Below are 14,351 nucleotides of genomic sequence, written 5' to 3'. Positions count from 1 at the left end.
GGGGTTTCACCATGTTAGCTAAGATGGTCTCAAGCTCCTTACCTCGTGATCCACCCGCCTTGGCCTCCCAAAGTGCTGGGATGACAGGCGTGACCCACAGCGCCCGGCCCCATCATCTTAACTCATTACAAGGTCTCGCTATGTTATGTGAGTTAGTCTTGAACTCCTGGGCTCAAGTGATCCTCCCAACCCAGCCTCCCAAAGCGCTAGGATTCCAGGCGTGACCCACCTCTCCTAGCCTGACCTCATGTTCTTGGCCGCCTAGCTGTACCCGAAATACGTAACATATTAAATTCACCATGTATGTTGTTCCTATGTATTTATTCCTCCGAGATCTGGAGATTGTGGAGGACTCGAAAGAGGTGGGTTGAGGTTGCTGTTGTATAACCGTCCTAATCTGTTTTGAATAAAGAGAAGAAAGTGTGTTATGGGGCAGGAGCAGTCATGGAAACCAAAGAGGGTGACATCAGGCTGTGTGTGGTGGCTCACGCCTGTAATCCCAGCACTTCAGGAGGCTGAGGTGGGTGGACCACCTGAGGTCAGGAGTTTGAGACCAGCCTGGCCAACATGGTGAAACCTCATTTCTACTAAAAATATAAAAATCAGCCGGGCCTGGTGACACATGCCTATAATCCCAGCTACTTGAAAGGCCGAGGCGGGAGAATCACTTGAACCCGGGAGGCAGAGTTTGAAGTGAGGCAGTGAGCAGTGAGCAGAGATCGTGCCACTGCACTCCAGCCTGGGCAACAGAGCAAGACTCTCAAAAAAAATGGACATCAGGACACAAGACGTAAGACAGGTAGAGGCTGGGGCTGCCCTCGGCCAGGTTCAGGGCCAAGGGCCTGCCATTTACAGGCTGGAATTGGGGGCTGGGCAGAAGGGGCAGAAGGGAATGATCCTGTGCCTTTCCCCAGGCTACCCGGGACCTTGCCCAGTACGACGCAGCCCATCATGAAGAGTTCAAGCGCTACGAGATGCTTAAGGAACACGAGAGGCGGCGTTATCTGGAGTCACTGGGAGAGGAGCAGAGAAAGGAGGCAGAGAGGAAGCTGGAAGAGCAACAGCGCCGGCACCGCGAGCATCCCAAAGTCAATGTGCCTGTGAGCACCCCATTCGTGCCCATCCACTCCCTACCACGTCCAGTTCAAACCCGACAAAAAAGCAGTTAAAGAACTATAATTCCCAGGGGCCCTTGAGGCAAAAACTTCCTGTTACTGTACCTGGCTGCCCCAGGGGCTGCTGGGGTTTGTAGTTTTCTTAGTTTTTTTGCTTGAGGGAGATGTTTGTTGGATGGGGGTAAAGGGATATTTAGTTTTATCCCATGGCATGCAGACTTCTTGCTCATGAGCTCCTGGCTCTCCCTTCCACAGGGCAGCCAAGCCCAGCTGAAGGAGGTGTGGGAGGAGCTGGATGGACTGGACCCCAACAGGTTTAACCCCAAGACCTTCTTCATACTGCATGGTAAGGTGGGGAGGGAGTTCCAGAGCGGGGATGAACCCTGAGACTCTGACCCTTCTGGGACCTGAATGCTAAGAGGGGTGTGTCTGTCCCAGGAGGGCTTAGTCAGGCCTAAGAGCTGAGCTATGTCCCCTGGTTGACCAGACAGCCCTGCCTCTCCTGGCTATAAGGCTAGGATCTGCGTGGAAGTGTTGGGCCTCTGCTCTAGCAAACACCAGACCTCGGGGTTCTAAGGACAGCTGGTGTCCACTGTAAGCAAACCAGGTTGGCTAGGCCTGGGCCCTCCTCCCACAGCAGCCCAAAAGAAACCCTGGTCTACTCTGGGAGCCCTGTCACTAGGAGTATGTTTTTCCCTAAGAACCAGGCCTCCAGAGGCCTGGAAAGCCCTTTCTCTTTTTCTTTTTCCTTTTTTTTTTTTTGAGACGGAGTCTTGCTCTATTGCCCAGGCTGGAGTGCAGTGGCATGCTCTCGGCTCACTGCAACCTCCTGCCCCCCACCTCCCACGTTCAAGTGATTCTCCTGCCTCAGCCTCCCGAGTAGCTGGGATTACAGGCATGCACCACCATGCCCGGCTAATTTTTGTATTTTTAGTAGAGACGCCATTTTACCATGTTGGCCAGGCTGGTCTCGAACTTCCAACCTCATGTGATCTGCCCCCCTCCGCCTCCCAAAGTGCTAGGATTACAGGCATGAGTCACTGCGCCCGGCCTGGAAAGACCTTTCTGTACGGTGGATCAAAGACACACTCCCCCTCAGTCTGTCTCTTCCTGTCTGGGAATGTGGCCTGGGGTTGCCAAGCCCCCTCAGATATGCCCGGCACGCTGTCCCAGAATCCGCTGCTCCTCAGAAGAGCTTAGCAAGGCGTAACTCATTCATTCAGCAAACCTTTCCTAAGTTCCCCCTAAGGACCACGCCTTATCAAGACCCTGTGGATACAACTGCAAACAATACAAAGTACCTCCCCTCAGAGCCGGTGACCAGGCACACAGATCATACCACACTTCAGTAACTCCAAGAGACTGAACAGGATGAGAGGCGCTAGCATTTTACGTAAGCTGCCAATTAAATTAATGTACTATTGAAAACAAGATGCGTCCTGGGCTGGGTGCAGTGGCTCATGTCTGTAATCCCAGCACTTTGATAGACCGAGGTGGAAGATGGCTTGAGCCCAGGAATTCAAGACCAGCGTGGAGAACAAAGTGAGACCCTGTCTCTATTTAAAAAAAAAAAAAAAAAAAAGGTAGACCAGGCGTGGTGGCTCATGTCTATAATCCCAGCACTTTGGGAGGTTGAGGTGGGAGGATTACCTGAGGTTAGGAGTTCGAGACCAGCCTGGGCAACATGGTGAAACCTCGTCTCTACTAAAAATACAAAAAAAAAACAGGCATGGTAGTGCTCGCCTATAGTCCCAGCTGCTCAGGAGGTTGAGGCAGAAGAATCACTTGAACCCGGGAGGCGGAAGGCAGGGGTTGCAATTAACTGAGATCACACCACTGCACTCCAGCCTGGGCAACAGAACGAGACTTGTCTCAAAAAACAATAAAAAGTAAAAAAGAATCAAAGAAGATTCTGTAATGGGGTCTCAGGTAGTGATATGTGCTACCTCGCAGCCTCGACCACCCAGGTTCAAGTGATCCTCCCCCCGCTCAGCCTCCCGGGTAGCTGGGACCATAGGCACACACCACTATGCCTGGCTAATTTTTTTAATTTTTAGTAAAGGCAAGGTTTTACCATGTTGCCCAGGCTGGTCTCAAACTCCTATGCTCAAGCAATCCACCTATCTTCGCCTCCCAAAGTGCTGGGGTTATAGGCATGAGCCATCCCATTGGGCACCACCCTGCTTTTTTTGTTTTTGAGACAGGATCTTGCTATGTTGCCCATGCTGGACTCAAACTCCAGGCCTCAAACAATCCTCCTGCCTCTCAGTCCCCTGAGTAGCCGAGACTGCAGGCGTGTGCCACTGCGCCCAGTTTTAAACATGTTTAATTGTACAGTTCAATAGTATTAAGTATATTTACACTGTCATGCAACCAATTCTGAGAGCTCTTCATCTCGCACAACGGAAACTATCCATTAAACCACTCACCCTCCCCTTCTCCCCAGCTCTCTAGCAACCACCATTCTATTTTCTGTCTCTATGATTTTGACTATTTTAGGTACTTCATATGAGTAGAATCTTTTAGTATTTGTCGTGTGTGTGTGTATGTGTGTGTGTGTGTGTGTGTGTGTGTGTGTGTGTGTATGTGTGTGTATTTGGCTTATTTCACTTAGCATAATGTTGAGGAACTGAAGTTTTCATTCTTCTGGATATTAATTTCTATTTCAATTGCCCTATGTGGCTAGTGGCTGCTGTACTGGAGTTAGAGTCCCAGCACAGCTCTAGAGAGGACATTTGGGCTGGACACAGTGGCTCATGCCTGTAATCCCAGCACTTTGGGAGGCCGAGGTGGGTGGATCCCTTGAGTCCAGGAGTTCAAGACCAGCCTGGGCAACATGGCACAAACCCATCTCTACAAATAAAATACAAAAATTAGCTGGGTGTGGTGGCGTGCGTCTGTAGTCCCAGCTACTTGGGAGGCAGAGGTGGGAGGATCACTTGAGCCTGGGAATTCCAAGCTGCAGTGAGCTATGAACACACCAGTGCACTCCAGCCTGGGCAACAGAGTGAGACCCTGTCTCAAAAAAAATTAAAAATAGGCCGGGCGTAGTGGCTCACGCCTGTAATCCCAGTACTTCGGGAGGCCAAGGCAGGCGGATCACGAGCTCAAGAGATCGAGATTGTCCTGGCCAACATGGTGAAACCCCGTCTCTACTAAAAGTACAAAAATTAGCTGGGCGTGGTGACGCGCGCCTGTAGCCCCAGCTACTCGGGAGGCTGAGGCAGGAGAATCACTTGAACCCTGGAGGCGGAGGCTGCAGTGAGCTGAGATCACACCACTGCACTCCAGCCCGGCAACAGAGTGAAACTCCATCTCAAAAATTAAATTAATTAATTAATTAATTAATTAATTAACAATAGGCCGTGTGTGGTGGCTCACCCCTGTAATCCCAGCACTTTGGGAAGCCAAGGCAGGTGGATCCCTTGAGCCCAGGAGTTCAAGACCAGTCTGGGCAACATGGCAAAACCCCGTCTCTACAAAAACAAAAACAAAAATTAGCTGGGTGTGGTGGCGTGCGTCTGTAGTCCCAGCTACTTGGGAGGCTGAGATGGGAGGATCACCTGAGCTGAGGAGTTCAAGGCTTTAGTGAGCTATGAACACACCAGTACACTCCAGCCTGGGTAACAGGGTGAGACCCTGTCTCAAAATTTTAAAAAAACACCTTATTTAATCTTTTTAATCAGGCAGTCCCTACAGACCAGAATAGGTTCAGAGCAACTCCCTATACCTTTTTTTCTTTTTCTTTTTTTTTTTTTATTTTTAGAGATGGGGTTTTACCTTTGTCACCTAGGCTGGAGTGCAGTGGTGTGATCATGACTTACTGCAGCCCAGACCTCCTGGGCTCAAGTGATTCTCCCACCTCAACCTCTAGAGTAGCTGGGATCATAGGTGCACACCACCATTCCCAGCCAATTTTTAATTTTTTTTTTTTTTTTTTTTGAGGCAGAGTCCAGGCTGGAGTGCAATGGTGTGCTCTCGGCTCACCGCAACCTCCGCCTCCTGGGTTCAAGCTATTCTCCTGCCTCAGCCTCTTGAGTAGCTGGGACTACAGGCAGTTGGCATTATGCCTGACTAATTTTTGTAGAAACGGGGTTTTACCATGTTGGCCAGGCTGGTCTTGAACTCCTGACTTAAGGTGATCCCCCTGCCTCGGCCTCCCAAAGTGCTGGGATTACAGGCGTGAGCCACCATGCCCGGCCCACTTTTTGACTTTTTTTTTTTTTTTTTGTAGAGACGGGGTCTAGGCATCCTTTCTAAGCTGGTCTTGAACTTGTGTGCTCAAGTGATCCTCTTGCTTAGCCTTCCAAAGTACTGGGATTAAGGCATGAGTCCCTAAGTTCGGCCCCTACATTTTCTTTAATCTTAATCAAGTTAAATGTAAACAGCCCATGTGGCTAGTGGCTACTGTATTGGACTGCACAGATGCAGAGTTGAGGCAGAGAAGAGACCCCCAGGCCTGAGCCCTAGGCCACACTAGCACGTGGAGGTCAGGAAGAGGATGGAGCCGTCAAAGGAGATGGAGGGGCAGCCAGAGAGGACAGAATCATGTTCTGGAAGTCAAGGGCAGAAATTCAAGTCAGATGCAGGCGGAAAATTAACCACGGGATTTGCAAGATGAGGGTTCCTGGCCTCCTCCGCAGGAGCAAGGTTGTCCTTGTCTGAGGGAGCCGAGGAAGGAGGAGGGCCGGTGGTGACAGTGAGTGTGGCTGACCGAGCCTGAAGCCCTGCAGCTGTGGGGTCTACATTGGTAGGAGAGGCTCCCCCTGACAACTGGAGTCAGCACTGGCCTGGTTCTCTGGGAGGCAGAGGTCCCTGATAACCCTGGAGCTGACTCTGTGTCCAGAGCACTGGATGCCAGGGCCAGAGAATCCTGCATGACAGTCACCCAAGCATGTTTCCTCGAACCCTCCTTTTCGTCTATTCCATTCTCAGCCCCCTGGTCGCTAGGCAGTGGCCCTAGCAATGGGCCTAGTGGGGTGCTAAAGCCTGGGGGCCACCGTTCCACCGCAGGAGATCTGTAGTTACCTGTCCTCTGATAACAGACCCCACATCTACCCCAAGTTTCTTCACCAGGGACCTGATGTACCCCGTCCTCGGTCACCTGAGATACCTTGCTATCTCCTTCCCTTCAGATATCAACAGTGATGGTGTCCTGGATGAGCAGGAGCTGGAGGCCCTCTTCACCAAGGAGGTGAGCATCTTGGAAGCCTTGGGCACCTGGAGGGACTCCCAGATCAGCCACTTTCCTCCTTGCAGTCCCCTTAAATCCCCCTGGATGGGAGCTCAGTGAAAACTACAACTCCCATCAGCCCCTGGGGCAAAAACTGCTGCCAGGAGTGGTGGAGTACCCAAAGGACTGCTGGGAGTTGAAGTCGGGTTGTACGTCTAACGAGGAAGGGGTAGCCTGGGAATGAGCTCGCTCGGGACCTCTCAATGCCGTCTGCCTTTCGCTTGCTCCTGCAGCTGGAGAAGGTGTACGACCCAAAGAACGAGGAGGACGACATGAGGGAGATGGAGGAGGAGCGGCTGCGCATGCGGGAGCACGTGATGAAGAATGTGAGGGGGGGGCCAGGCGGGGGAGAAGACGGGGCCCCGGCTCTGTCACTCACCCTTATCTGGCTCCCCAGGTGGACACCAACCAGGACCGCCTCGTGACCCTGGAGGAGTTCCTCACATCCACTCAGAGGAAGGAGTTTGGGGACACCGGGGAGGGCTGGGAGGTGAGAACATGGGGGATACTCGGGGTCCTGAACCTGTCTCTCTTCCAGCCATGACCTTTCTTTCAGAGTCTCAGGCCCCTTCTCTTTTCCTCTGGGTCTCCGGCCATTCTCCTGGGTCACTGCATCCCTATCTCTGGGTCTCTGTTCTCTCCTGTCTCTAGGACTCTTTCTAATTTTTATTTGTTTATTTATTTATTTATTTATTTATTTAATTTTGTTTATTTATTTTGAGATGGAGTCTCACTCCATCGCCCAGGCTGGAGTGCAGTGATGTGAGCTCGGCTCACTGCAGCCTCCACCTCCCAGGTTCAAGCAGTTCTCCCGCCTCAGCCTCCTGAGTAGCTGGGATTACAGGTGCGTGCTACCACACCTGGCTGATTTTTGTATTTTTAATAGAGACAGGGTTTCACCATGTTGGCCAGGCTGGTCTCAAACTCCTGACCTCAGGTGATCCACCCACGTTGGCCTCCCAAAGTGGTGGGATTAGAGGTCTGATTTTTTTGTTTGTTTGTTTGTTTTGTTTTGTTTTTAAGACAGGGTCTTGCTCTGTCACATAGGCTGGAGCCCAGTGGTGTGATCTCGGCTCACTGCAACCTCCGCCTCTTGGATTCAAGCGATCCTCCCACCTCAGCCTTTTGAGTAGCTGGGATTACAGGCGTGAGCCACCATGCCTGGCTAAGTTTTATATTTTTTGTAGAGATGGGGTTTTGCCATATTGGCCAGGCTGCTCTAGAACTGCTGGACTCAAGTGATCCACCTGACCTGGCCTCCCTAGGTGCTGGGATTACAGGTGTGCACAACCACACCACACCTGGCTAATTTTTGTATTTTTTGGTAGAGACGGGGTTTTGCCATGTTGGCCAGGCTGCTTTCAAACTCCTGGACTCAAGCTATCCACCCTCCTCAGCCTCCCAAAGTGCTGGGATTACCCAGGCTGGAGTGCAGGGGTGTTATCATAGCCCACTGCAGCTTCAAACTCCTGTCCTCAAGTGATCCTCCTACTTGAGCCTTCCTATTAGCTGGGACTACAGGCGCATGCCAGCATGCCCAGCTAATCTAGCTCATTCTTTTATTTATTTATTTATTTATTTTAATTTTTTTTTTTTTTTTGAGACGGAGTCTCGCTCTGTCACCCAGGCTGGAATGCAGTGGCCAGATCTCAGCTTACTGCAAGCTCTACCTCCCGGGTTTACGCCATTCTCCTGCCTCAGCCTCCCGAGTAGCTGGGACTACAGGCGCCCGCCACCTTGCCCGGCTAGTTTTTTTTTTTGTATTTTTTAGTAGAGACGGGGTTTCACTGTGTTAGCCAGGATGGTGTCGATCTCCTAACCTCATGATCCACCCGTCTCGGCCTCCCAAAGTGCTGGGATTACAGGCTTGAGCCACCGCGCCCGGCCTATTTATTTATTTATTTATATTTTTTGAGACAGGGTCTCCTGTCACCCAGACTGGAGTGCAGTGGCATAATCATAGTTCACTGCGGCCTCGAATTCCTGGGCGCAGGTGATCCTCCTTCCTTAGCCTCTTGAGTAACTGGGACTACAGGCACATGCCACCACGCCCAGCTAATCTAGGTCTCTATTTTATTTATTTATTTATTTATTTTTCAATACAGAGTTTTGCTCTTGTTGCCCAGGCTGGAGTGCAATGGTGCAGTCTCAGCTCACTGCAGCCTCCACCTCCCAGATTCAAGCAATTCTCCTGCCTCAGCCTCCTGAGTAGCTGGGATTACAGGCGTGCGCCACCACGCCCAGCTAATTTTGTATTTTTATTAGAGACAGGCTTTCTACATATTGGTCAGGCTAGTCTGAAACTCCTGATCTCAGATGATCCACCCACCTCGGCCTCCCAAAGTGCTGGCCACGTTGCCCGGCCTTGTCTCTCGGTCTTTATCCCACTCCCACCTCCCACTTGGGCCTCTTTGACCACCCACATGGCCCTGGCCTCCCAGCCTCTTCTAAACCTCCCCCATTGGCACAACCCTCTCCAACGTGGGTGGGCCGAGGTTGGACCTGTGCCCCGATGGCCCTTTTGCCCACCTGCAGACAGTGGAGATGCACCCTGCCTACACCGAGGAAGAGCTGAGGCGCTTCGAAGAGGAGCTGGCTGCCCGGGAGGCAGAGCTGAATGCCAAGGCCCAGCGCCTCAGCCAGGAGACAGAGGCCCTAGGGCGGTCCCAGGGCCGCCTGGAGGCCCAGAAGAGGGAGCTGCAGCAGGTGACAGCAGGGGAAGCTGCTTCCATCCACTGAATCTCTGGCTGCCCTTGTCCGTGTCCCCATGGGTGTCCAGAAGCTGGGAAGGCCTGTGGCCACCATGTTAATCACTGGGGGAGCCTCAAGTATTCACCGCCATCTTGAGTAAGGGCAGACGTTTTCCTGTCTCTGACAGCTCTGTGGCTGCCATGTTAGATAAGAGCAGTAAGGCTGTAAGTGAGGAGGGAAATGCCCAGGAGGGGGAGAAGGGCAGACAGCCAGGGATGGGTGAGAGCTTCCCTGTCCCAAAGCAGGACCCAAGCCGTGGCTGGAGGGAGAACTGGATGCTTGACTATCATTAAGCCTGACTGTCAATGAAAGAAAAACTGAGGCCCACGGAGAAGGGACTGGCCAGTGACCACTTAGCATGTTGCTGTGAAGTCTGAGTTTGGGGACTGCAGCCTGAGTACTTGCAATGCCAGCGTCACACCCTCTTGTCTGTGTGACCCCTCACCTCCCGCAGGCCGTGCTGCACATGGAGCAGAGAAAGCAGCAGCAGCAGCAGCAGCAGCAGCAGGGCCACAAAGCCCCGGCCGCCCACCCCGAGGGGCAGCTCAAGTTCCACCCAGACACAGGTGCTGGCCCTTGTCTGGGGAGGAGGGGCTGCAGGGCTGGACCCCTGGGTCTGAGGTTGGAGGGGCTGGGGCCTGGACTCCCAGATCTGAGGGAAGAGAGGCTGGGGACCCAGACTTCCGGGTTTGAGGGAGGAGGGGCTGGGGCCTGGACTCCCAGGTCGGAGGGAGGAGGGGATGGGGGCCTGGACCCCTGGGTCTGAGGGAGGAGGAGCTGGGCCTGGACTCCTGAGTGTGAGTGAGGATGGGCTGGGGGTTGGGACCCCTGGGTCTGAGGGAGGAGGGGCTGGGCCTAGACTCCTGAGCGTGAGTGAGGAGGGCCTGGGCGTTGGGGCTGGGACTCCTGGGTGTGAGGGAGGAGGGGCTGGGGCTGGGACCCCTGGGTGTAAGGGAAGAGGGGCTGGGCCTCCGGGGGCCTGGGGGAGGAGGGGTTGGGATGTCATGTGCCACCATTCCCTCCGTCCATTTCCAGACGATGCACCCGTCCCAGCTCCAGCTGGTGACCAGAAGGAGGTGGACGCTCCAGAAAAGAAACTTGCTGAGCGGCTCCCTGAGGTTGAGGTGCCCCAGCATCTCTGATCCTCTGGGACCCCAGCCCTCTGGATTTCTGATGCTCTAAGGAGGCTGATGGGCGCTGGATGAAGTGGCACAGTCAGCTTCCCTGGGGGCCGGTGTCATGTTGGGCTCCTGGGGCGGGAGCACAGGCTGGCATTTCATGCATTGCTGCCCCTCCAGGTCCACCTGTCTCCACTCTCACAGCCTCCGAGTCTGTGGCCCTTCCCTTCTGTCCTCCTCCGAGGGGCCTGCCTTCTCGTGTCCAGTGAGGTGCTCACTGATCGGCTTAACTTAGGGAAGGCCCCTCCCCTTCTCCATCTATCCCAGGAGGGTCTGCTCTGAGCCTGCGTTCCTAGGTAGCTCGGCCTCAGCTGCCTGGGTTGTGGCCGCCCCAGGATCCTGTATGCCCACAGCTACTGGAATCCCCCTGCTGCTCCGGGCCAAGTTTCTGGTTGATTAACGAGGGCATGAGATGGTCCCTCGAGACCTTCCCCTACCTTTTGTGGAACCAGTGATTCCTCAAGGACAGTGTCCCCTCCACAGCTAGGTGCCAGGGGCAGGGGATCCTCAGTGCAGCCGGTGAACCCTGATACCAGGAGCCCGGGCCTCCCTGAACCCCTGGCTTCCAGCCAGCTCATCGCCAGCCTCCTCCTGGACCTCTTGGCCCCCAGCCCCTTCCCCACACAGCCCCAGAAGGGTCCCAGAGCTGACCCCACTCCAGGACCTGGTCCCAGCCCCTCAGCCTCATCTGGAGCCCCGAAGGCCTGTCCCACCCACCTCTCTGGCCTCATCTGACACTGCTCCGCGTCCTGCTGCGTGTCCCGCTCCGTGTTCCGGTTCCATCTAAATATACTTTCTGGAACAAACGCATGGCTCCGTGCCTGTGTATCTGTACCGGTCCCTCCAAAACGCTATTGCCACATCACCTGCTGGAGTCCTCATCTTTGAAGATTGGATTCAAGCATCACTTCTGAGAGGCTCAATCCTGGTATCTTTCCGTCTGCCCCTGATGAGTCTGCAGCCTTCACATAGGGTCCCTTCAGCCACAAGGACAAAAAACCCAAACCTGCAATTAAGCTTTTTTTTTTTTTTTAAAGATGGAGTCTCACTCTGTCACCCAGGCTGGAGTGGAGTGCAATGGTGCAGTCTCAGCTCACTGTAACCTTTGCCTTTTGGGTTCAAGCGATTTTCCTGTCTCAGCCTCCCGAGTAGCTGGGATTACAGCTGCCTGCCACCACACCCAGCTAATTTTTGCATTTTTTTAGTGGTGATGGGGTTTCACCCTATTGGCCATGCTGGTCTCAAACTCCTGACATCGTGGTCCACCCACCTCGGCCTCCCAAAGTGCTGGGATTACAGGTGTGAGCCACTGCGCCTGGCTGGGATTAAGCACTTTTTAAAACATGAATTTGGCCAGGTGCTGTGGCTCACGTCTGTAATCCCAACACTTTGAAAGGCCAAGATGGGGGGATCACTTGAGGCCAGGAATTCAAGACTAGCCATGGTCAACATGGCGAAACCCCATCTCTACTAAAAATACAAAGATTAGCCGGGTGTGGTGGCAGGCACTTGAAATCCCAACTACTTGGGAGGCTGAGGCAGGAGAATTGCTTGAGCCTGGGAGGCGGAGACTGCAGCGAGCTGAGATTGCGCCACTGCACTCCAGCCAGGGCGACAGAGCAAGACTGTTTAAAAAAAAAAAGAATTTGCCAGGTATGGTGGCTCCACCTCTGATCCCAGCACTTTAGAAGGCAGAGGTGGATGGATCACGAGGGCAGGAGGTGGAGACCATCGTGGCTAACATGGTGAAACCCTTTCTCTACTAAAAATACTAAAGAAAATTAACCGGGCATGGTGGCAAGTGCCTGTAGTCCCAGCTACTCAGGAGGCTGAGGCAGGAGAATCGCTTGAACCCGGGAGGCAGAGTGAGCAAAGATTGCACCACTGCACTTCAGCCTGGACAACAGAGCAAAACTCTGTCTGAAAAAAAAGAAGGCAGAGGAGGCCGGGCGCAGTGGCTCAAGCCTGTAATCCCAGCACTTTGGGAGGCCGAGACGGGCGGATCACGAGGTCAGGAGATCGAGACCATCCTGGCTAACACGGTGAAACCCCGTCTCTACTAAAAAATACAAAAAAAACTAGCTGGGCGAGGTGGTGGGCACCTGTAGTCCCAGCTACTCTGGAGGCTGAGGCAGGAGAATAGCGTGAACCCAGGAGGCGGAGCTTGCAGTGAGCTGAGATCCGGCCACTGCACTGCAGCCTGGGCGACAGAGCGAGACTCCGTCTCAAAAAAAAAAAAAAGAAGGCAGAGGCAAGAGGATCACTTGAGCTTAGGATTTTGAGACCAGCCTGGGCAACTGGGCAACATGGCAAGATGCCATCTCTAAAAAAAGAAAAAACAATTAGCTGGGCATGGTAGTGTGTGCCTGTAGTCTCAGCTACTTGGGAGGCTGGTGTGGGAGGATCCCTTGAGCCCTGGAGTTTGAGGCTGCAGTGAGCCATGATTGATTGCTCCACTGCATTCCAGGTTGGGTGACAGTGAGACCCTGTCTCTAAGAAAAAGAAAAAGAATAAATAAAAATGCATTATGACAAAAACCAAGATGTCTCAAAGCAGGATGACTTCAGGGAACCAGGTTCTTGCATCCCCTAACTGTGCCAAGGATAGGTTTGGGGGCTGGACTTCCCCTCATGGTCCCAAGCAGCTGCTCCAGATGTCACCAACAACCAGTGAAGGAAGAGGCCGCATTCTGTTGTGAGCATTGTTTTTTTGTTTTTTTGTTTTTTTTTTTTTGAGACGGAGTCTCGCTGTGTCACCCGGGCTGGAGTGCAGTGGCTGGATCTCTGCTCACTGCAAGCTCCGCCTCCCGGGTTTATGCCATTCTCCTGCCTCAGCCTCCCGAGTAGCTGGGACTACAGGCGCCCGCCACCTCGCCCGGCTAGTTTTTTGTATTTTTTTTTTTTAGTAGAGACGGAGTTTCACCGTGTTAGCCAGGATGGTCTCGATCTCCTGACCTCGTGATCCGCCTGCCTGGGCCTCCCAAAGTGCTGGGATTACAGGCGTGAGCCACCACACCCAGCCAGGAGTATTTGTTTAAATGAAATTCTGGCCAGGCACAGTGGTTCATGCCTATAAGCCCAGCACTTTGGAGGCCAGGGATGGCGGGGTGGGGGGTTTCAGGAGAGGATGACAGGAGGATGACTCAGGCTCAGAGCTCAAGACCAGCCTGGGCAACATAGCAAGACCTCATCTCTACAAAAAAAATAAAAAATAAAAAATTAGCCGGGTGTTGTGGCATACTCCTGTGGTCCCGGCTACTCAGAAGGCTAAGGGCAGAAGAACTACTTGGGCACAGGTCAAGGCTACAGTGAGCCATGACCACGACACTGCACTCCAGCCCGGGAGACAGGGTGAGACCCTTTCTCGAGAAAAACTAATAACCCAGGTGCAGTGGCTCATGCCTCTAATCCCAACGCTTCAGGAGGCCAAGGAGGAAGAATCCTTTGAGCCCAGGAGTTTGAAGCCAACCTGGGCAATATAGGGAGACCCTAACTCTATGTAAATAAATAAATAAATAGGGCCAGGTGCAGTCACTCACAACTATAATCCCAGCACTTTGGGAGGCCGATGTGGGCGGATCACTTGAGGGCAGGAGTTCAGGCACAGCCTGGGCAACATGGTGAAACCCCGTCTCTACAAAAAATACCAAAATTAGGCGGGAATGGTGGGGCACCCCTGTAATCCCAGCTACTCAGGGAGGCTGAGGCCCAAGAATCACTTGAACCTAGGAGGCAGAAGTTACAGTGAGCTGAGATCACGCTACTGCACACCAGTCTGGGTGACAGAGCAAGACCCCGTCTCTAAAAAGAAAAAAAATTAGCTGGATGTGGTGGCACGTGCCTGTAAGTCCCAGCTACTTGGGAGACTGAGGTGAAAGGATCACCTGCTGAGTAGCTGGGATTACAGGCGCCCACCACCACGCTCGGCTAATTTTTGTATTTTTAGTAGAGACAGGTTTCGCCATATTGGCCAGGCCAGTTTCAAACTCCTGTCCTCAGGTGATCTGCTCACCTCGGCCTCCCAAAATGCAGAGATTACAGGCGTCAGTCACTACGCCCGGCTTCTTTTTTCTTT

General features: G+C 53.1%; 1 protein-coding gene and 1 long non-coding RNA gene across 2 annotated transcripts in view; one reads left to right on the top strand and one right to left on the bottom strand.

Moving 5' to 3' along the window:
* Window positions 1-6,414, bottom strand: part of LOC105514790 — an 11,675-nt gene extending 5,261 nt beyond the window's left edge. Inside the window, exon 1 of the long non-coding RNA XR_001002226.1 lies at window positions 6,229-6,414. This is a non-coding gene — a long non-coding RNA (uncharacterized LOC105514790). The remainder of the gene's footprint in view (window positions 1-6,228) is intronic.
* The window catches only part of NUCB1 (nucleobindin 1), a 33,043-nt gene extending 21,960 nt beyond the window's left edge, over window positions 1-11,083 (top strand). The window contains exons 6-13 of the mRNA XM_011946434.1: window positions 915-1,100; window positions 1,371-1,461; window positions 6,251-6,309; window positions 6,582-6,674; window positions 6,746-6,838; window positions 8,884-9,054; window positions 9,554-9,665; window positions 10,135-11,083. Coding sequence (XP_011801824.1) covers window positions 915-1,100; window positions 1,371-1,461; window positions 6,251-6,309; window positions 6,582-6,674; window positions 6,746-6,838; window positions 8,884-9,054; window positions 9,554-9,665; window positions 10,135-10,241 — 912 coding nt within the window. The 3' untranslated portion in view covers window positions 10,242-11,083. The remainder of the gene's footprint in view (window positions 1-914; window positions 1,101-1,370; window positions 1,462-6,250; window positions 6,310-6,581; window positions 6,675-6,745; window positions 6,839-8,883; window positions 9,055-9,553; window positions 9,666-10,134) is intronic.
* Window positions 11,084-14,351: the final 3,268 nt, after the last annotated feature.

This window comes from Colobus angolensis, unplaced genomic scaffold (genome assembly GCF_000951035.1).
Source record: "Colobus angolensis palliatus isolate OR3802 unplaced genomic scaffold, Cang.pa_1.0 Scaffold25, whole genome shotgun sequence".
In the NCBI taxonomy this organism is placed as follows: domain Eukaryota; kingdom Metazoa; phylum Chordata; class Mammalia; order Primates; family Cercopithecidae; genus Colobus; species Colobus angolensis.
Note: the sequence above shows the minus strand (reverse complement) of the source record. Positions and strands in the feature narration are given on the sequence as shown.